At 48.4% G+C, this 23,275-nt stretch overlaps 1 protein-coding gene across 1 annotated transcript in view; it reads left to right on the plus strand.

Moving 5' to 3' along the window:
- Positions 1-23,275, plus strand: part of DIP2A (DIP2 acetate--CoA ligase A) — an 89,044-nt gene that overhangs the window by 16,370 nt on the left and 49,399 nt on the right. The window contains exons 3-8 of the mRNA XM_019628029.1: positions 4,063-4,178; positions 9,613-9,732; positions 13,672-13,791; positions 14,908-15,096; positions 17,038-17,163; positions 22,937-23,056. Of these exons, the coding sequence (XP_019483574.1) occupies positions 4,063-4,178; positions 9,613-9,732; positions 13,672-13,791; positions 14,908-15,096; positions 17,038-17,163; positions 22,937-23,056 (791 nt within the window). The remainder of the gene's footprint in view (positions 1-4,062; positions 4,179-9,612; positions 9,733-13,671; positions 13,792-14,907; positions 15,097-17,037; positions 17,164-22,936; positions 23,057-23,275) is intronic.

The following is a 23,275-nucleotide window of genomic DNA, read 5'->3' on the forward strand; positions in this document are numbered from 1 at the left end:
TAGTAAGTGAAAGAAGTCAATCTGAAAAGACTGCTGTATGATTCCAACTCTATGGCATTCTGGAAAACCATGGAGACAGTAAAAAGATAGTGGTTGCCAGGGGATAGGGGTGTGGGGAGGGTTGAATAGGCAGAATGCAGGGTTTTTAGGGCAGTGAAATACTCTATGATATAATGATGGTTACATGTCATGATACATTTTTCCAAACCCGTAGAATGTACGACACTAACACGGAACCGTGTGGACTCTGGGTGATGGTCATGTGTCATGCATCTATTGTAACCAATGTCCCCCTCTGGTGGTAATGGAAGAGGCTGTGCATGTCTGTGTGTGGGAGACTAACGGGAACTCTGTACCTTGCCCTCAGTTTTGCTGTGAACCTTACACAGCTCTAAAAAATATAGACTTTAAAAAAAAAAGCAAAAAAAAAAACCCCACCTTCTAGAAAATAAGTCTAAAAGCCCAGATGGGTTTACTGACAAATTTTATCAAACATTTAAAAAAGGCATAAAACCAATTTTATATAGTGTCTCATATATATATATATATATATATTTTTTTTTTAACTTTTTAGAATAATTTTAGTCTCACAAGAAGTTGCAAAAATAGTACATAATAGAATTCATTCAGTTTCCTGCAGTAGCATCTTATATAATCCTAGTACATTATCAAACCGTCTTCCATATATCTTAATTACAAAAGATTATATGATTATTGTGCTACAAAAGAGTTAAAAAACATATGAAGTAAAAAAATGAAACCTGTCTCACACCCACCCCCAGCCAAATAACTCTCTCTAGGGCTGACCACTGATATTTGTTGGGCACCCCTCCAGACATTTTCTGCACACACAAAAATAAGCACAGCTACACACATGTAAATATAGTTTTATTTACTTTTACCAGAATTAGATCATTTTGTATATACACTGTTTTCCAGCTTGCTGTTTTTACTCAGTAGGATGCCATGAATCCATGGGATACTCACTTCCCTGCCCCCAAATACCAGGGTATTATTTTAGGGCCAGCAGTATTCTGTAGTGACGATGTATGGCAGCGTTTTTACTTCTTTTTTTTTTTTTAAGATTTTTTATTGGGGGAATTGGGGGGATGGGAACAGTGTTGGGGAATTGGGGGAAGGGAAACAGACAAGTTGCTGTCGTTTTTTGTTCTTCAATCTAGTTGTGGAGGACGTTGCTTCACTGGCCCATGTTGGTATTATCATTGCGCTCTTCCTGGGTGAGGCAGATCAGTCACCGGCTTCTGGACGGCTGCTCACGGCAGCTGCTGGCTACATACGGTAGCCCATGGCAACCCACTGCCACAGGGGCTGCAGCCTATGCTGTCGCCGTCGACTCAGGGCAGCCCAGCTCCAGGTTGAGCTGTTGTTCAGCATCTTAGCTGTGGAGGGCAGTGTCACTGGCCCTCATATGTGGGATCCGTACCGGGGCCCTCTGGCGTCCCAAGCCAGTTCTTAACCATCGCGCCACTCGGCCGGCCCTTTACTTCCTTTTTTTGACGAACAAGGGTATCTCCCATTATTTGCTATTACATATAATGTTCCTGTGACCTTATGGTGTTGTCAAGTGTGTTCAGGAGTAGGTTTTTTAGAAACTGTTCCTGACTTCAGGACTTGGTGCTATTAATCGTCCCTCGAGAAAAGTCTGTACCTGTTCAGCACAGACATAACGCAGTAGGCCTGACTACACAGCACACGTCAGCAACAACGTGGCTTCTGCTTTTCTGAATATTTTCAGTCTGTTTTGGCTGAGTCTGCGGATGTGGATCCCGTGGATGGGGGTGGGGGGAGAGTGGGAGGCCAGCTGTATTTGGGATTTGCAGTTTGTAATCCTGAGCTTGCTTTGTGGTGGGGAGGTCGACCTGAGCTATGCAGCGTACCCCTGCCTGGAGGGCCAGTGAGAACAGACCACTGGGGCACTAGTTCTGAGGATGGGTCCAGGCATCTGGCCAGAGCCCCCCAAGTGCCTGGGTGCCCCGCCAGCGGGGAGCTCTCCACAATCTCTGAGACTCCCTGGGGCTGTCAGGTCAGGGTTACTCCAGTTCTGTGCGGTGGACTGGGGAGTTTGGCTCTGCTCTTTGTCTCTTTAGTGTTTACTGAACTTGGGGTCAGAAAACTGGGTTTAAGTCCCTTTTCTGTTAGCTTGTTACAGTCATGTGCCTCTTAAGGAAGGGGTACCTTCTGAGAACTGTGTCTTTAGGTCACAGAGGCACTGACTACACCGCATGGTGCAGCCAACCACACACCTGGGCTGCTGGCTTGTACAGCACATCACTGTACAGAACAACACGAGATTAAATCGAGCACAGGAGGAAATGATGCAATTAAGAGAGGCGGCGAACATGAGATGCACGAAGTGCTGTTTTCAGCACAGTTTTTGTAATCGTAGAAAGAGTAGTCCACTGTTCATGATAAAAAGTGTAGTAAATGCATAAACCAGTAACATAGTTGTTTATCGTGGAGTGTTATGGACTGCAGGAAATTGTGTGTGCTATCCTTTTATTCGACGGGAAACGGGCTTGTGTACACCAGCGTCACCACGTCAAATGAGTGATGTGTTGCACTGCAACGTGACGACCCCCTAGGCGACGGGGATCATTAGCTCCATTGAAATCGTGGGGGACTGCGTCATCCGCGGGTCTTCTGGCGACCGAAACGTCGCTATGCGTGCGGGGCATGACTAGTCTGGTGTCTGGGTTCTGTTTGGAAGTTCTGCTTTGCTCTGTGTGAGTGGAAGCCTTGCGCTCAATGCCGTGTTGGGAAGGTGGCTTGGAGGCCAAATGAGGGGAAGACTGACGGGCTTCAGCGAGACAAGCTCTGCGGGGCTGCCTGACTGAGGGATGCTGTGGGGGCACTGAGGCAGCCTTGGGGGCCCAGAGTCCCTGCCTGCTGAGGGCAGGACCCGGTGCTTCCCTGACCTCAGGCGTCCCTGATCCCACTGTGCTGTCCGGCCAGAGGCCTTCGGTGAGGCTTCACCTAGTGTCAGGCTGCAGAGCTGTGGGTCTCGTGACAGCAAACCCTGCAGTCAGAGTTCATCTAAAGGAAGTGTTTGGGGGAAAAAAAAATTAAAAAAAATTAAATAAATAAAGGAAGTGTTAGGTGAAGCCCTCAGTACGCGAGGACTTTGCTGGGCGAGGTGGGGAGTGCAGAGCCCAGGGCTGAGAGGAGGGCTTGCAGAACATAAGAAGCTTTCTTTCCACTGAAGACAGTTCACCAAAGAACAAGCTACTAGTGGAAACGGTAACACACATTTCTGGTCTAAATAAAGCCCTCAGAACGTGACAGACAGTGCAAACGCCCAGGTGCTGCCTGGGAAAGCACGTGGCGCCTGCTCTCAAGCTGTTTCTGTGAGGACACGTTTCCCGTCTCGTTCCTGGATGGTTTCTCACCTCTGGGCTGTCCCGTGTCATGTATGAGAACAGCAGTCCTTCTGCGTCCTCACCAGGGGCCCCCGTGGCCCCCGAGGGCTTGTTTCCTGTGGGCCCCTCGCCCAGGGCCTCCACCCCAGGAGCCTGTGTCAGTGTCACTAGGGAGTCTGGGGAGACTGCAGATTCAGTCTGGACATGGCCTCGTACTCTGCATTTCTGACAAGCACCTGGGGTGCTGATCACGGTTTTTAGAAGTTGAACGTTATTTACATAGAGTAAAACCCACCCTTTCTGGTGTGCAGTTCTCTAAGTTTTTGACAAACATATGGCCGTGGGACTAACACCACAATCAAAACAACAGCTTCATCGCTGCCCAAAACCCCCCGTCCGCCTTTGGAGTCACTTTCCCTCACTCCTGTCCCCTGGCAACCACTCTCTGTCCCCATAGTTTTATCTTTTCCAGAAAGTCATATAAATGAAGGACTCAGTATGCTGCCTCTTCGTCGCTTAGCAATATGTGTGTAGGTCTGTCCAGAGTGTTCCACTCAGCATTAGTTGGTTCCTTTTACTGCTCCATTCTGGGGGTATGTCATCATGTGTTTATCCAGTTGAGTTGAAGGACATTAGTGGTTGCAGTCTTTCCATTGTGAGTTAACTTTTAATTAAAAAATGTTAGTGCTTTAGAAGAGTTATATTTCTCTTTTTCCATTGTTGTCTTAGGTGACATCACTCAAAAAGGATATGAAAAGAAAAGGGCAAAGCTGCTTGCACGCTACATCCCACTCACTCACGGTAAGGTTGACACATCTGATTGTTTTGTAACAGATTAAATGAGACTTGATTAAAAATTGGCTTTAGAGTTTAACATTGCTGTGTTTCCTGTTTTATTAAGATAGTATGTATAATATTAAATAAAATCCAGAGGCATAGATTATAATTTACAGTCTGGTTTGGTACAGATCTCATTCCCAAATAGGATTTATTTTATTTTAATGAATGTAGAACACGAATGTTTTTAGGATTATAGGAAGGAACATCCTTACTTAGGTTCACAACGAATATTGTAAAGATGTCAGTTCTTCTTGCCTGAGATCTGTAGAGTCAACACATTCATCATTGCAACAGATTGAGTGTGTGTGTGGAATTTAACAAGGTAATTCTAAAATTTATATACGCGTTTAAGGGAACAAGGGATTCAAACTAGGCCCAAAGAAGAAGCATGAGTCGGAGCATTTGCCCTCTAGGACAGGAAGAATTAATGCCAGGCTCTCGTCAGTCAGAGTGTGACGGGGCACAAGGGCAGACAGCTGATAGGCAGGGCAGGGCATGGGGCCCAGACACCAAGCGCATGCTGCAGGGACCGGTCTCACGGCGGAGCAGCAGCGCAGGTCACATGCTGGCCCGGCTCCTTATCCATGTGGAAGATGCGCGGCATGGGGCACAGGAGGCCCCCTTCCAGGTGTGTTATGCCCAGTGGGGAAAGGCCAAAGCTATAGCAGCTTTAGGAGATCTTACAGAAAAATTGTCACCGTCCTGAGATAGGAAGGACTGCCTCAGTCACCAGAGGCACCAGGAAGCAGCAACCATAAAGGAAAAGATCGTTAAATCAGACTGTGTTCAAATTGAGGATTGCATTTTGTCAGGACTCACCAGGAAAAGATTGAAGGCAAGCCCCAGAGTGGGAGGGGAGGGTGTAACACAAGTGCAGGCAGAGCCACCTGCGGTCATGGACACCTCACAGCTGCAGGCCCAGCGCACTGACCACTGGCCCCAGAGCGTCTGAGCACTTGGCACATGGCTAGTAGTGAGGGACTGAATTGTTCATTTCATTTTGATTCATTGTAAACTCAGATAGCCAGAAAGTCCCCAATGTGATTAGAAATCAAACAAGCCCAGTAGAAAAATGGGCTGAAGACCCAGATAAGCGTTTCATAAGCAGAAACCCTAGTGGCCAACAAGCAAACGGAAGGTGCCCAGCCTCAGCAGTGATCAGAGAAATGCAGGTTAAAGCCATACCGTGCGGTGGGCTGTTGGAGAGGATTCTGACAGTGAGTGGACAGCTGGTGTGACCTGGTGAAGGCGAAGAGGTCAGCGGTGACCAGCAGCTCTGCCCCCGCTCCATGCATGTCCCGAGAAACTCTGAAGTTTCACCGTGCTCTCCAGCATGCACTGTGTCCTGCCGGGAATGCGACACTGTCAGCAGAATTCACCTAGCGGAGAGCGAGAGACCTACGTGCACCCCGAGACTGAGTCCCATAGACACAGTGGGGAGGGAAAGGGGGTCACCAGTGTAAGTGAAGAACACGCCCAACGGCTTATTTGGGGACCTTCACTAGCTGCTGGGAGAGACAAGGAAATGTTTTCACTGCAGTCAGTGAGCGTCCCAGGGGCTCCTGAGGCCCTGGAGTCGTTCGGTTGATTGTTTTCTGTATTTGGTCCTTAATGGAGCACATGCCTTGTGCTGCCATGTGGGTATGATACACTTTTCAGTCAGCAACAGAAGGAATAGTGGGGAGGTAATCTTCAGACACTGACATTCACTCATCCAAATAAAGCAGAAATGTGCTGAACACAATTGGAATTGAAAGGCACGATGGAGATGCCTGACAGCCCGTTTGCAACTGTGGACCGCAGCCGTCACACTAACTGGTCACACATGACAGCGTTTCCGCCTCAGGCACGGTGAGATGGCAGGGCTCCCTGCCCACTCTTAGGCCGCCTTATCTGCAGCCACTGCCAGTGCAGCGCAGTGGGAAAACAAAGCAGGGTGGACAGTAGAAGACAAAGGGTAGTCACCTTCACTTAGATAGCATGATTTTGTGCTCTGAATACCCATGTGACCTCTTACCTAACTTAGAATTGGTAAGAGTTTTTGGTTTATGATAAGACAAATATGCAAGACCCTGTAGCCTTCCTCTCGCAGTATTCCTGTTAATGAAAAAACTCACCTTTATATGAGGTGTGATAAAAAATGACAGTGAATGTTTAAATAAAAAAAAAAGTATTGCCACTAATCCCCCTCAGAGTACGCCTCCTCGCTTCGAACACACTTATCCATCATTCTTGCCACTTTCTGAAGCAGCTCTGGAAGTCCTCTTTCGTGAGGGTCTTTAGTTGCGCTCTTTAGTTGTGGCTGCTTCGATGTCCTGAATCATTTTGACTTTGGGGAAGAGCCAGATCTGGTGAATAAGGTGGATGAGGACACACCATAATGTTTTTATTTGACAGAAATTGCCGTACCAGGAGGAATTTGTGACACAGAGCATTGTCATGATGGAGGATGATTTATGGCAAAGTTTAAAACACAACTTCTCTCAACCATAGCTCACACCCGACTGACTACACCGAACAAGTTGAAACTTGTCACACAGTTACTAAGGTTCAGAGCGCTGCTTCCTGTACTGAAGATCCTGCCTTTCCCTTGGATGGCACTCGGCAGCAGCATTCACCATATTGTTTGATCACAACGGAAAGGTATGCCAATTTCTGTTAAATAAAAACATTACGATGTGTCCTCATCCACCTTGTTCACTGGATCTGGCACTGTGCAACTTCTGGCTCTTCCCCAAAGTCAAAATGACTAGGAAACGTAAATAATTTGAATCAATTCAGGACATCGAGGCAGCCATGACAGCGCAACTAAAGACACTCACAGAAGAGGACTTCCAGAACTGCTTCAGAAAATGGTAAAAACAATGGGATAAGTGTGTTTGAAGCGAAGGGGGGTATTTTGAGTGGGATTTATGGCAATGTGTCTTTTACTATAATAAATTTTTTGTTTAAACATTCACTGTATTATTTGATCACACCTCAAAGTGGCAATAAACTGTCAATTGCTTAGCCATATATTTAGCAAGAAAGCCACAGAACCTGTATTAGGATCATAAAATCTATATGAAAGAAAAAAACCAAGACCATAAAATAGAAGAAACCCCACTTCCCTAAATAGAAAAACTTTATATTATAAAACTGGCAGTTTCTACATTAACACGTGACCATGAAGTATAGTCCAGTTTGAATTCCAGGGGCTGGTTTTCCCCAACCTGCGATTGGAAATAATAACCCATTGGAAGGAGAAGAGTTCTGAGAGTAGCCCACACTTTTTTGAAAAAGAGAACTAGTGATAAAGAGCTGAACCTGGGTGCACTTTGTAGGCACAGCAGGATGGTCTGGTGCGTGGCTGGAAGGCCCCCCTTCTGGGGAGAGGGAGGTCTAGGTGCCTCAGGAGAACTCCGGGGCGGGCAGCAGAGCTGGGTCCTCCTCTTCTCCACCCGTGAACACGGACGTCAGAAGGACTACTACTCTAACTGTGTTTGTGATTCTGAGGTAAAATTCAGGAGGGTGCTTGAGTAACCTTTGAGTGGGGCTTACAATATTGGGGGCCTGGAGGTTAGAAAGGAAAAGAAAAGCAGGTGTGACCAGTTCCCTGGAAAGAAAACATTCTGGACACCCAACCCAAGCTGGAGGCAGGCACAGTGCAGGGTGGTGTCCCCAGCGGTCCAGGGCTCGTGGGGGGCTCTGAGCTGGGGAAAAGGAATAGAAATTCAAAGAACAGGAGCTACGGATGGGCAATCAGCATTAAATTATGTTCAGCCCACTAGTAGATATGGAAATGCAAATTGAAGTGAACCATTTTTCTCCTGTCAGATTGGCAAAGTTCTAAAACTTTCTAGAACATCCAGTGCTGACAGGATGTGGGGAAGTGGCACTTTCATACGTTGCTTGTGGGAGTGCGAATGGCTGTAACTCTTTTGAAAAGTTATCTCTTGCTATCTGTTAAAATTAAAAATATACCTACTGTTTTATCCAGTAACTTCACATTGGGTTTTATATCTTTGTTGAATAAGTGAGGCTTTCTCAGAGAACCGGGCTGCCTACTTGGAACGTATCAGGGCGTCCACACACGAGTGCATGGGGGCAGCACGCCTATTCATAGCACAGCACGTAAGGCTCTGTGCACCCCACCCACGCTGAGTTCAAGTGTGTACCCAGTCACGAGTGCTGTGGCCAAGCGCAGTGCAGCTCGGTGTGGCTATCTGGGTGCGTGTGCATGTGTGTGTGTGTGTGTGTGTGTAAACGTGTGCCCTGGGTGCTGAGATTCTGAGGAGCACACATTGATGTCTGGAGGGGCTTCCCGTTCTCTGGCGCCACATACCTGACCCAGAACCTGGTGCCGAAAACCACAGTGACAGCGCCTGTTCTGCTCTGGCATCTGCCATTCGGCCAGGCTCGGGCTGCCCCGCCGCATCCATGGAGCCAGCACCACCGTCCTGGGGGCCTCAGCCACGGCTGTGGTGTCCATGCTGGGAGACAGCTCCTCGCTGCCTCTGTCTCCCTCTGTCCTCTCAGTGTGCTGTCACAGAGCCAGGTGGGAGCTGTGTCCCCTTTCATGACTGGCCTCGAAGTCACACAGCGTCACTCCTGCCACACTGTCCGTTGGGCAGTTGCTGACCAGCAAGGTCCAAGGCAGCGCTAGATGCCTCTTTTGGAGTGATGAAGGCTGGAGGGGGGGACGGGCAGAGACGCTTTGATGATTTTGCTGAAGCACAGCTGAAGACTTTACTTCATGCCAGTCTCATTGTTACAGATGGGGACTCAGACAGCCCCGAGGATTGTTCTATGAGCCTGGACGCTGTACCCCATTCGTTCACTCACCACCCTGTGTCCTGAGGGCCTGTGTGGTCGGGGCTGTGACATGAGAGCTGGGGGCCTGACCTCAGAGTGTGGACAGCTGTCACGTGTCGGGTGTGGCCACCGAGCCCTGCTCCACTGCCACCACTCTCACTGTGCCTGTCTCTCCTCTCTCCGCCTGTCCACTGCCTGTGGACACCCTCACGATTGCTTAATGGACTGTTTCTCACTGAGTGTGCTGACAACACGGGCAGTGCCAGGAAAGGCGACTCAGGGCATTTCAGACTCTGAAGAAAAACACTGCCAAACGGCCTCCCCTAGAGGGTCTGCCTGGCGGCCTCACGTGTGGTGCCCAGGGCTTGGGGATGGGCATGTGATGTCACCTTGCAGACGGCATTGTGGGGAGAGAGCTGGAGGTGAAATTTCACGTCCTCCTGGACCTCCAAATTCTGGGGTGTTCTGGGCTGCAAGGGTCCGCACAGGGCTCATGTGCTCACATCATGGTTTTCGGTACAGTGTGCGCTGTTTAAAATGGGTTTTCCATAATTGGAAAAGCAAATGGTTTACACAGGTGTTGCTATAAAATGTGTTTCAGGAGTGGACCCGCCCCTCCCAGCAGAGCCTCGGACCCCGGGGCCCTTGCAGAGTGTGGCCGCAGTGCCCAGGCAGCAGAGGCTGCGCCCCGCCAACTCCCGGGACGAGCGCTTCCGGTCAGGTAGGGACCGCAGCGCAGCCCTCCGCTCGGACTCCGAGTCTTCAGTTCTTTTTTCCTTCCTCGAAATGTCTGCTGAAGAAATTATTTTCACTGGAATGGTAATTTACTACATCAATGTTTTTAAGAAAAAGTTCAGCCTTCACACAGCACAGTGTGTGTTAGGGAGCCTGTGGAGTCAGAGCTGTCCTCTTAGGGGATACTCACAAAACGTCCCATCAGCACGATGTGTTCAGACGCTTTGTCCATTGCCCTGTTAGGGCTTTGGGGCTGCTGTTCACAGATTCTGTACGTTGTGGGGCAGCTGCATTACTGTGCTGTTCAGTGTTGTTTTCTGTTTCTAATTTTGGAGATTTCCCTCTAATTAGGTTTCTGCTGCTTTGTCAGTGCTTTTATGAGTTTTTAAATTTGTCTCTGACGTCTTATTTGAATTATCAGAACACACATTGAAAAATGCATGTTTTCAAGCATAGATTACATATCAGTAACTTTTGAGCACGCTCTTCCACCTGTTTAACATCTTCTCCATTGTGTGATTGTATATTTCCTTTATATTTAAGCTCTTTTGATAGCTTTTTTTTATAAAGAAAAACTTTCAACAGAGATGAAGCAATGGCCAATTTGTTTTAAGAATATCTAAAAAGAACATTAAGATTTTAAATGTTATATCAACAAGGGAGTGTGAAATTTTTGATCGGATAACTTTTTACCAACTTAACCATTTAAAAAAACTGTCACAGCAGTAATAGTTTTTGTTCTGGTGATATGAACAGTATATGTAATATAAAGTATGCCAAGTTCAAGGACAGAAGTAAAACTCACCCAGACTCTGAATCCTGAGACAGCTGCCCTCGGCATCTCACGGTGCACCATCTCCGTCAGCCCTGTGGACGAGTGCGCAGCATGCACTGTGTCCGCGACGGGACCCCCGAGTCCCCTCACCTCCCGTCTCCCGTACTGCCTGCCCCGCCCTCCCCACCATCCACTTCCATACAGCTGATGAACTTGATTCTAGTTCTCATTCTTTAGTTTCTGAATACAAGACCTTTATTGTAAATGTGGTGTGCTAATATTTTCTCCCAGGCTTTGTCTTGTCTCTGCGTTCTCTTGAAGTGGCTTTTGAAGAGCAGGAGTTTTTCATTTTAATGAAGTCCAACTCAGGAATTTTTTTATCGATAGTCCTTTTTGTTCTTGTGTCTAAGAAATCTTTGCTTAACCCAAGGTCACAGAGTCTCACCTGCGTTTTCTTCTGGAAGCTTGGAAGCTTTATAGTTTTAAGGTTTTACCTTTAGGTCTGTGATCATCTTTTAGTATAAGCTCAAGGCACAGGTCAAAGTGCACTTTCTGCGTGTGGACATCAGTTTGTGAAGCATACCCTGTCTCTGCAGCTTTGTCGGAAAAAGCAAAAAGCAGCCACGCACGCACGGAGCCATTTCTGGACTCTGTCCTGCTCTGTAGATGTCTCGTCTATCTATATGGCAACATGCACCCTCAACGATCGTGGCTTAGTAATGATCATTGAAATCACTAGTCCCCCAGCTTTGTTCCTGATTGTTTCCATGTGTGCACTGTGTCTTTCTTCCTCTGTCACTTGGAAGGAGTTTCTCTTTGTCACTGGTTTTGAATGGTTTGGTTATGACGTGCCTTGCTACAGCTTTCTTTGTTTCTTGTGCTTTGTTGAGCTCCTTGGATCTGTTGGTTTATACCTTTATTGTGTTGATGTTGTCTAGATTTTCAGTCCAGGGTTGTTTTACCTGTATTAACGCTTTTGTTTATTCTAATATAGCCAGATAGCTCAGAGTGTGTGCCCAGCCACTGCTGCATTTGTTTCAGAGGCCCCTGGATGTGCCTCTCTCCCGAACACCTTCCATGAGTGTTTTCAGTAGTATGTATGGGAGTATTTTATTAGTCCCTGGTGTTTAAATGGTAATCTGACTGGATATAAAATTTTAGGTTCACCACCTTTTTCTTTGATACTATGTTGCCTTCTTGCACCTGGAGATTACTGTTGAGTAATGTCGGTTTGTTTCTTGATCCTCGGAGATAATTTACTCTTTCTCTCTGGATGCTTTCAGAACTGTCTTGTAGCCTTTGATGTTTGTGGGTTTTATTTTAATAATTCTAGGTGTGATGTTTTCATCTTTCTCGATTAGCACCCTATAAGCCATTTCATTGTAAGGTTTTAAAATGTTTTAAAACATCTTGTTGGAGAAAAGTTTTACATATATAGAAGTGGAGGTAGCAGTGTGTGATCACCCCTGAGCCCCCTGGCCAGCTCCCCAGTGCTCAGGCTTGGATCCGTTCGTCTACAACCCTGCCCCCTCCTTCCCTTGTGACTCTGAAGCAAATCTCAGTGATCCTGTTACTTCATTTAGGTGTCATGATATTCTTGGTCTCGGTATCTGAAAATAGATGTATCTAGCTGAAAGGTAGTACCAGTGTCACAAAATAATTAGCAATAGTTCTTTAATATCAGATATCTTAATGTTCATATGGCTTTTTAAAAAGTTTATTTGGACACAGGACCCAGAAAGATCTATACCTCACAAGCGGTTGCTGTGTGTCACCAGTTTTTCTTACCCTGGACCCCTTCCCTCCAGTCTGGCAGAGCCTGTGCTGCGTCTGCCGGCTCCTCTGTGCTGGTCCTCAGCTCCCCAGCCTCCGTGAGGGTCAGGTTAGGGTTTCCAGTGGTTCATAGGATTTCTTCAGAGATGCCGTTGTGTTCTTCCATCTTTCTTCCTGGGAATGTTGGCAGCCAGTGATTCTCAGTTCTTTTATCCATTAATTCATTAAAGTTGCAGAATGTTCCAGCGAAACTGATCCTATCACGCTCCATCCAAAGGCTGGGACGCTTCTGTGCAAGAAGCCCCACTCATGGTCTGCGTGGTACAGGAGAGCCCGGACAGACTCCGTTCTTTCCATTTATTTACTCCTCTCCGAAGAACCGGTGTGGTCTGGCTTCCTCCCATGGCAACCCATTAATTTTAAACCTCTGTTCCTTCAGTCCTTCTTTCATCTTGTGTTTCAGTGTCGTTTTGGTATTCAGTGCATTCCAGCGTTCGCCCTGATTGATAGTCACACTGTCCCCTCCTTACCACTGGGACATCTTCACATCGGGTGCACAGCTGTGGGAGCTGTTGGGTCCTGTCCTTGTCGCTCTAGCGATGAGACGCTGCAGGCTCGGCTGTGCGCTTTCTGCCCCCGCCCCACGTCCGCCGTTTCTGAGGGGCCCTCAGTGAGGGTTCATTTTAGACCACAGTCTGAGTGCCAGGGATTCTTGATGCTATTGGCTGGTCATTGTTTCTAGACATTTTCCACGGACAGAAGTAAGACATAATATTTAAAGACAGCATACCATTGTGCTCATAGATCTGCTCTGCTGAGATTCAGGACTGTGGAGTGTTCACTTCTTTCATCTCCATTGGGTCTCCTCGAGTGTCTCGGTTCCCAGGGACAGTAGAATAAGACTGTCGTGCCACCCTTCGCGTGCTGTGTCCCACTCGACCTGCACACACTGCAGTGTGACCATGCCCTCACCGTCACCAATGGTGCCTGCACAGAGCTGAAGCTTCTCATGTATGGCCTGTTGTCCTCAGCAGGTTTCTCTAGAAGAACAGGCCAAGCAGTCCAGCCACAGTGTTTTAAGGTCATCTGGATTAGTTTATGCCCAACACCAAGACACACTCAGGTTCATTTGCTCATCTTATTTTCAGCTTGGGGGATTTCACTTTTTAGTTTTGACCTATAGCCGAAAATATTTACATGGTTCCAAAGTCAAATGTACAAACAAAGAAGTGTTTAAAGAAATGTGGGACCAGTGTGTAGGCAGAGGCTGAGCATGTGTTCCCTTTACACCCGATGAAAATAATGAGCACCATGAAACTTAACATTGCCACGCCACACGTGATGCCAGGAGGCGTCTCACTGCTGCTGTCCCTGCAGATGTTCACACGGAAGCCGTGCAAGCAGCTTTGGCCAAGTACAGAGAGAGGAAGGTGCCGCTGCCCTCGAAGAGACGCTCTGTTCTCGTGCCTTCGTCTGCGGAAGCCTGCACCCCTCCAGGTAGGACGGCCAGGGTTCTGCCCACCAGGCATGACGTGGCGCGTTAAGTTTCACGGTTTCCGCTTGCTGGGTGTCCGCCTGCTGGGTGTTCGCCCACCGGGTGTCTGCCCACCAGATAGGAGCCGGGTAGGACAGCCAGGATGTCCGCCAGGGTGCCCTGCATTAGGGTTTCGGAATTGTTCTCATCTGATTAGTGTTACTTACCGTGTAGTTACCAGGCCCTAACTGGGTGAGGACGAGGCCACCTGGTGGGCTCTTCAGGCTGGTTTTGTGGCTTGTGTTACCTTCATCATCAAAGTGCGAACTTCCTTCTGGAGCTTCTCTTAGGCGGTGAGGTTTCTCGTTTCCCACTAAACCGCCCACATGTTGGCATAATGGCCTCCTCTTGGGCACTTAAGTCATGAAACTGGTGACTAAGAACCAAACACATCAGATTCACAAGATAAGTCAGTGCTTTGGGTGTTGCTTCCTTGCTTAAAAAAAAAAAAAAAGTTCATACTGTTGAAAAAAATCTTACATGGCTGTTAAATTATTTTTTCTACTGAGAGTAACTATAGATGGTACCCAGTTTTTAAAGAACTTTGAAATCATTGTGAAACCTATAGTGAAATGCAGTCACTTGACCAATGGAGCCTGGTCACTGAGCTCTGCCGACTAAAACGGCTTCTTGGGGAGGGACCCTCTCAGCTCATCCCTGCCCCTCAAGAGTTCACCACATCACTCAGGGGCGAGCTCGGCCTTCCCTCAGTGTTGCCGTGGGGGGAGGCGCTGTGGGTTCAGCCCTCGGGGTCCCCTGTGATATTTGGGACCCTGCCGAGGGACATGCCGGGGCCGGCTAGCAGCTGGGCTGCCCTCACTCCCAGTGTAGGGCGCCCCAAGACAGAGTTGGGGGAAGCAGGGTCATGAACCAGTTTCCCGGGCGCGGCCCTTGGACCTTTCCGGAGGTTGGTGCAGGCCCTCTGGGTTGAGGCGACCTTTGAGATGATCCCGGGCCGCGTATGGGCGCAGGTTGTGGGTGCACAGGGCAGGGCAGTGTGGGCTGGGCCGGTGCCAGTGTGGGGACCGCTCCCTCTGGGACCGCCCTGCATCATGCCTGTCGTGTTACTTTAACCACAGACACATCGTCTGCCTCAGAGGATGAGGGCTCTTTACGGCAACTGGGGCGACTCCCACCCACTGCGCTGCAAAGCCGAGCCGGCACTGAGCCCTGGCCCGAGCAGGCAATCCAGGGCTCGTCCACCTCATCGTCGGCCTCCTCCACTTCGTCTCACGCGGGAGGGACACCCGCCACCCATGCCCACCTAGGTCAGTACCCGCTGCCGCAGTCCCTCCGGTTCGGGGGCCCCTTCGCCCATCAGGAACCGCCTTCTCATTTCATCTGGAAGAGGGCTGCTTGGTAACAAGAGTAGTTCTTGATGCTTCTGGGGTTTGGTGTGTGGCCCGCCCCCCGGACCCCAAGAAGGAAACGGTGTCTCTGGAGGGTGAGGCTGCACAAGTGGCAGTGCAGGATGGACGCCCACTTTGATGTGACCGCATCTGTTCCTCGTGGTCCCCTGGCAGCAGCCTCCTTGTCACCTCTGACTTTGCAGTTAGCTATGTGCACGGCTGTGGGTCCATCGTCGTTCCCCGAGCCCAGCTGTGTACATGGCCGTGTTCCATCAGTTGTCGCTGAGCCTGGCTGTCCTGAGATGGGGTTGGGGCTCAGGCGCCATCTGGCCTTTCTCACTCCACACACCCAGGGAAACCCCCTCAACCTGAAGAGGGTGTCAGCCAAAGCTGAATCTTAAAGATGTGTGATCTTCTCCAGTTATCCAGTCCTGTCAATTACATGAACCTTGGAAAGGAAAAGATTGCAACCCTTTCATTGTCTGACATCACATTTAAACACAAATTCTGGGGTAGTTAGCCGAGCATAGCTGACACGCGAAGGCCACAGACACTTTTGCACGAGTACCTTAGAAAGGGTCCTTGGATGGTGCATGATTGTCTAAACCTGTTTCTTAGACGTGGAGGGAGGACAGGAAGTCGGGTTGGCCGCTACTGGCCGGAGGTCCCACAGCGGGCCTCCATCCCTCCTCACTGCTAGGTGCAGCCTTAGAACGTGAGCGGCGGTGCCTGAGATGGTGTGTGTCCCATGGGTCTCAGCAGGCTGCACACCCCAGAGCTTTCTTCTTAAACTGGAAGAATTCTATGATAGGCATACTTTAAAATGTTAATTTCATCAACATTAAGGTTTTTCAAGGGTTGTGAAAACTGTCGTTAGAGTTAGATTTTTCCAAATGCTGTTCTTTGCTATGTAAATAGTTTGTATTTTGCTTTCATATAATTTCATCTTTTTATATATTTAAAAAAATTTTTAGCTTGCTTTCTGCCTCGATTATGAAATGATACATAAATGATCAGAATTTTTAAAATTTCAGTATTAGCGTGCCATCTGGACAGCAGCGGCATTTTTTAGAAGATTCTGCCCATTACATGTCGCTCTTCCAGGTGGCCGAGTGTCTGCCCTCAGTGTCATAGAGGACACAGCTTCTGGTAGTCGTGCAGACACCATGGGCCTTCCCGAGTGGCACTCACCGGTGACGAGGGTGTGGTAGCAGCTCACAGATGGGTGTTCCACACGGTGGGGATTCAGCACAAATGCACGTCCTAACGGTCACCATTTCGGTGTCTGACCAGCCTGCCTCTCAGTTTGACATGATGGCACTCTGCCTTAAGCGCTTGGCTGTAGTCTCCTCATAGTGAGACCAGGAGGGTAGTTGTATCTTTGTAGGTTTATCCTCTGAAGCCTCAAAGGTCTGTGTCTTTGGGACATCAGCATAGTCTCTGGGGTACTGGAAGGCAGTTTATAAGAAGCTTGGTTATTTTTTTCAGAATATAACAAAAAATGGTCCCGTAACAAGTGATGTCAAATGTGTTTCTACTTGTCAGGAGATTCTGAGTAAGACCTCCCCCGGCCGTTGTGGAGGGCGGCTCCCCTCGCCTGTCTGTGCCAAGAGCGGTGGTTATGGTTCAGGCCCTCTGAGATGAGTGCAGCCGCACACACACCGCGGTCTACACGGCGTGTCTGGGAGCTGGGACTCCGCAGGGCCCTGCTCACCTGGTCAGCCAGAAAAACATATTAGAACACACACACCCCGCTTAGAGCTCAGCCAATGAAGCTTGAGCCGAGTGGGGTTGAAACAGCTACTGTTAGTCTTGTGAATTAACTGCCACTTGTGTTTTGGGTTTGTTTCTCAAACACAGACCTGCGCTCGGCCCCTCCTGATGTCACCACTGGCCTCGTGCAGCATCGGCTCTGCGAACGCCCACAGCCAGGCTCCGTGAGAGGTGCCCCTCGGAGTGGCGGGAGCCTCCTGGACACGGCGGGCGGTGAGCATGCCTCCATTACCCTTTTGACACCGCAGGGCATGGGATATCCCCTGTGCTCGGACACCCCTTTAGTGCACTGGCTGCAGCCAGCCCGAGCCAGGCATCAGTCACAGTCACCCAGCTCACAGACACGGACCCATGTGCTCAGTGAGCGCTAGTGCAGAAAGCACCACGTGCGGGAGTAAGCGGGAATGTCTGCGTGGCCAGTGGGGACAAGGAGAGTGGGCGGGAGACAGCCTGCTGATGTCAGCTGTGTGCAGATGAGTTGCGGCTCTACGATGCTGTAGGAAACCCAGGAGTGTGGCCAGTCGCTTATCTGGACACAATGTGGCCGAACGGAGCCCTTCTCCACATGAGTGCACACCCGCTGGGCACACCTGCTGGCACAATGGTCCCCACAGGCTCGTGTCAGCAGCCCACGAGATGGTCCAGCAGCACGCATGATACCCACTGTGTGGACAGGGTGTTGGCACCATTTTCGTAGTGTCCTGGGTAATACCTTCTCCTTTTGAAACAGTTTCCAGTGTCTTTTACCAGACTCGTGAAGTTTTCTTGCCGATGTACCAGATTTGAATTGCAGAAAACTCCCGGGTGCATCGGAGAGAGGACTGAACGTGTGTTTTATCTCCTAAGCAGCAGGTCAAATTCTGTCGAAGTCTTTTAATGCCTTGTCCAGATGCAAAAGGAAAACACTGAGGCAATAGGAAGCAGGTTTTCCATTGGTTAGATAGGTTTTTATTTGATTCATTATTCTTTGTATTTAAAAAGAATTGATCTCTTAGTTGGGGTATAATTGACATGTAATCAACTGCGTATACTTCTGTGTGCCATGTGTAAGTTTTAGGGTGCATGTGTGCCACGAGAGCGCCTGTCTGTGGTCAGGCTGGGGCCACGCAGCCCCTGCCAGCCCTGCGTCCATCAGGACTCCCACCCGCCCTCTGGCTTCCACCGATTTAGCTCCTGACGCTGGATGAGTTCGCTTTTTCTAGATTCTACACCGGTGGAACCCGACAGCCTTCACTGGCTGGTGTCTGGCTCTGCCCCGGGCAGAGCTGCTTTGAGGTTTCGCTCTTGCGCGTGCCGTGGTCCTCTGCCTGGGAGGGACGGGCAGCTGTCCCCAGCTGGCTGTCCCCAGGTGGCGGCTGTCACAGAGAGCCGGATTGTATGCAGGGCCCTGCGTGGGCGCATGCCTTCATTTCCTCTGGGTCAATACCCAGGGGTCGCGTGGCTGGGTCATGTGGTAGGTTTGTGTTTACCTCTTTGGGGCTCTGCCAGACTCGCTTCCCCAGTGGTTGTGCCCGTTCGTTCTCGCCGCTGGCAATGGGGTTCCAGTTCCTCCACCTCTGCGCCCACAGTTGGTGCTGTTGCGTTTTAAAAATGTAACCATCCCAGCAGGTGTATAGAGGTGCCTCCTGGTTTCCATGTGCGTCTCCCTGATGACTGATGGTGGTGAGCACCTGCCTGCCTTCTCAGGTGCTAACCGGCCACCTGCTTGTCTTTTCGGAAGAATCTTTTGCATATTTTTTTAATGTGTTTATTTTCTTATTAAGATTTGAGAGTTTTTTATGTATGCTGGATATAAGTCCTTTATCAGGTTTATAAATTATATTTTCTCTCTGTGCTTGTGTTTTCTTTTTTAGTCTCTTTTGTGTTTTCAGTGCCTTTCAAAGAGTATAATTTTAAAATTTTGATGATATTTAGTTTACCAAGTTTTTCTTTTATGGATCCTACTTTTGTGTCATATCTAAGATATATTTACCTAACTCAAGGTCATAAGATTTTTTTCCTAGAATTTTATGGTTTTAGGTCTTACATTTAGGCGTAGGATCCATTTGAGTTAATTTTAGCATGAGCGCAAGGAATGGGTCAAGTTATTATCATTATCATCATTATTTTGCTGTTTGGATGTCCAGCTGTTCCAGCCTTACTTATTACAAAGACCATGTGTCCCCACTGAGTTTCTTGGGCATCTTTCATGAGAACCAGTCGGCCGTCCCTGAGAGGAGTCTGCTACTGGGTCTCTGTGCTGCCCCGTGGCTGTATTTGTCATGATTATTGTGGTTTTTATAATAAATCTTGAAATCGTGTAGTTTGTCTTCAACTCTGCCTTTCATTTTTAAATGTACTCTGGCTATTCCAGCTCCTTTGCATTGTGATATGTATTTTAAAATCAGTTTGTTAATTTTTACCCCAATTCCTGCTGGCTTTGATTGGTATTTCATTGAGTTTAGATCAACTGGGAGAGAATTGGTATCTTAACAGTATTATATACTTCGCTTGATAAAATACCAGATATCTCTCTATATTTTTAGCACTTACAAAAAAATCTTAACATATTTTATAGCTTTCAGAGCATAGGTTTTGCACATGTTTTGTTAAACTTATTCCAAACTGTTATTTTTTTGATGCTGTTGTAAATGGTATTTAAATTTTTTTCCAGTTGTTGCTTGTGTATAGAAATACAGTTGCTTTTTTATGTTGACTGTTTATCAGCTCTGATAGCTTTTTTGGTGGGTTCCTTAACATTTTTTCCACAGGCATGCATGATCATATTGTCTATGAATACAGTTGTACTTTTCTTTCCAAATCGTTTACCTGTAGGAACGTATGTTTTTCTGGTTTTACTGCAGTACCTTTCCAGGAGTGGCAGTTAGATGTGTTGAGAGTGGACATAACTTGCCTTGTTTCCAATTGTTGGGAGAAAGCATCCACTGTTCCATTTTTTAATTGTGAGGTCAACTGTGGGTTTTTCATAGATGTTCTTCATCAGTTTGAGGAAGTTCCCTTTTTCCCCTAATTTCCTGAAAGTTTTATCATGATTTTTGTTGAATGATTTTTTTTTACCTATTTAGCTTGTCTGGTTTCTCTCTTGCAGTGTGTTAAAATGGCCTAGGTGCCCTTTGGTTTGTGTGTGAGAACTCTGTGATGTGCACACAATGACAAAATCCCTGACAACACGTTTCTCAGAATGGACCCCGTCGTTCAGTGATGCATGGCTGTAGTTCTGATATTTGCCAGTTTGTTTATGTTCTGCATATCCGAAACTTAGGATGGGAAGAGGTTACAGCATCCTAAAACTTAAAGCAAGGGGAAATAAACATGACTGTATTTCCAAGAAATGCCATAGCCGCACTCAAAGGGTGGTGTGGGGAGAACTAACGTAGGTGGGTTACGGGCGCAATGTTGGCCAGTTCAGCCTCAGCCTTGGCCGAGGCTGATGGGAAGCAGAGCAAGCCATCCCCAGACCCTTGTGAGAGGGCAGGTTTTCGTAAGCTGTGGGTGGAGCAGATTGGAAATCACTCCATACACGGTAGTGTTGAGCAGAGGTGTTGATGTTGTTGAAAGAGGGACATCTAGATATGACTGGGAAAAGCAACAGAGGACCGTGTGGGCAAGACTGGGGTCGAGGTGCTGGCGTGGCCTCCTGGACTCCTAGGATGCGAATGTGGCCTGTGTGTGCACATGTGTGTATTGTCCATGTAGGTATGCATGTGTACCCAGGAACACAGAGTGTGTACACAGTGTACTGTTGTAGCTCCGTGTGTTGGAAGAAGCAAGGACATGGCAGTAGCAGTGAGCACCTGGTGATCACATCATGGTCTCTGCTTTCTGCCCTCTGGGGGCCACGGCTGTTTGGGGAGATGTATGAGCCCAGCACAGGGCCGGGGAGCGTAAAGGGACTGAACCATCTTACGACAGAACGTAAGGCAGTGCCTAAAAATGATGGGGCACACTACAGATGAACTTGCAGGGGTCTCGCCGGCTAACTTGGGACAGTTTGTGCATCAGATAGTTAAAACCGTCATGATTTCTAACCATTGGGAAAAGAGCCGTCCCTCAGTCCTTCCTGATGGGTGGGTAGGTGGGTGGGTGGATGGATGATAGATGGGTGGATTGATGGTTGATGGATGATGGATGATGGATGGATGGGTGAATGATGGATGATGGACGGACTGACAGACAGACAGATACTTGATAGACACACAGGATGCCAAGTGTTGACTGCTCCGTGTGAATGGAATGCTGAGGCTGGAAAATAACTTTGCCACCATTGCAGTAAAAATGGGTCTGGCAGGAATGGTCCGCGGCTGTTCAGTGCGGGGAGAAAGTCCCTGAGGTTAGGGTGCTGATGTGCTCTTGAAGTGTCTCCACACACAATGCTTAGTAGGTGCACAGGAAACAATAGTGGGGACGTAACAGAGAAGCCAGACGCGCTTTGGGTGATGAAATCAGCGTCCCCTCATGGGTCAGGACCTGGTATTCAGGTAGCATTTCAGCCAGGAATGCAGCACCTGAATTGAATCATGAGACAAGCTTATGAAACTCAACTTGGGGTATGTTCTGCTCAAGAAAAAGAAAGGTCTGTAGTCTTTCAAAATGTCAGTCGTAAAGGACAAAGAAATGTTCCAGGTAAAGGAGACCAAAGGGACGTGATGAGTAAATCAGTTCTTGAATCTACCCTGGTTCCCGTGTGGAGGAAGAACTTACTGTGTCAGTTGCCACCTGGCAGCCGGACGGTGGTATCTGGGGTCAGGCCTTGCCTACTCCTGCTGCACGGCGCTGCTCCCGGTGTTGCTCTTGGCCGGCTGTCCACATCCATCATCCTCAGAGCACTTATTACCACCCAGGTGTCCTTGTGCATTTGCAGGGGTTCACATTTTTGCTTGTTTTCATCCAGCAGGTGGTGAGCTATTTGAAGGAGACTCATGATCTGTGCTTTAACTGACGTTACTTCTCCTAGAACAGCATTTCTTAGTAATTATTGAGGACACCAGAGAGCTTTTGTGTATGTGGATTGTCTCTTCATATATGCCATATTAGAAATTAAAACTAAAGATTTTAAAAAATATTTATTCATTTAAAAATACAGTAAAACCTTGGATTGTGAGTGACTTGGTTTGCGAGTGTTCCGCAAGATGAGCAAACATTTCTAATACATTTTAACGTGGTAAATGAGTGATGTCTTGCAATACGAATAGTTTGTTTCTGGAACGAATTATGCTCACAAACCAAGGTATTACTGTAACAGTAATATGCTCATATCTTAACATAAATAGCACACATTTATGAAAAGAATTACAGTGAAAATTCAGGGGGCAGAATGGGCTTGTTTTCTGTTGTTGCCAGCCTGTGTCCTGGCTGGTGTAATAGCAGCAGGTGGGTCCTGTGTGTTGTCCCCCTTCAGTCAGGAGACACCGCATTCTATGGCCTCTGGAGAAGTGCAGTGTGCGCTTGTGGTCCGAGGAGCGTGCAAAGGGCAGATGGTGTCTTGACGTGACTCTGGAAGGACAGCTGGCCCTTGAACACCACAGGGGTCGGGGTGCCAACTCCCACACAGCCAAAAACCAGCGTATAACTGACTCCCCAAAACTTAGTTGTCTCTGGATACCCATGGAGGATTGGTTCCTGGACCCCCACGGATACTGAAATCCGAAATGCTCAGGTCTCCGTCTAAAGGGGCGTCGGTCACTGCACACAGTCTGCCCTCTACGTGCACACTCCCATTTCAGATGGAAACGGTGCAGTGTTTATTCTTAAAATCGTGTATAAGTGGACTTGCGCAGTTCAGACCATGTTGTCAAACCATGTCTAATCCCTGACCCAGGGATTAGAACAAGGTGTAGCTCCTGGAAGGTGCCCAGGAAATGTTTGGTGACCAGTTAATTCCAGAATGGCTGGTGAGGGGCCAATGCCTGCTGGCCTCACGTGTCCCATGTGTTCACGTAGGTGGGGGAGTGACTGCACAGCCTCAGCGCCCTCTTCCCCGTGACAGGTGTACCTGTGAACAGCAGAGTGTCCTCCAAGATCCAGCAGTTGCTGGACACCCTGAAGCGGCCGAAGCGCCCCCCGCTGAGGGAGTTCTTCCTGGACGATGCTGAGGAGGTGCTGGGAGGTGAGCGCCTGGTGGGCTCACGGGGGGCTGGGTGGGCGTCACACGGGGGCCGGTGCTACAACCTCAAGGCACGGAGAAGCCACTGTCCCTGTTGGCAGCTCTGGTTGCCATGTGGCGGTGACGGGGCATCGGGGCCACTGCCGGCTGAGTTGACCGTGTGGGAAGCTGGTTGCCCATGGTTATGGGTGCTGCTGCTCTGTGCTCCTGGTGCTCCATTCG

The sequence above is a fragment of the Hipposideros armiger genome, unplaced genomic scaffold (assembly GCF_001890085.2).
Source record: "Hipposideros armiger isolate ML-2016 unplaced genomic scaffold, ASM189008v1 scaffold_745, whole genome shotgun sequence".
Classification (NCBI taxonomy): domain Eukaryota; kingdom Metazoa; phylum Chordata; class Mammalia; order Chiroptera; family Hipposideridae; genus Hipposideros; species Hipposideros armiger.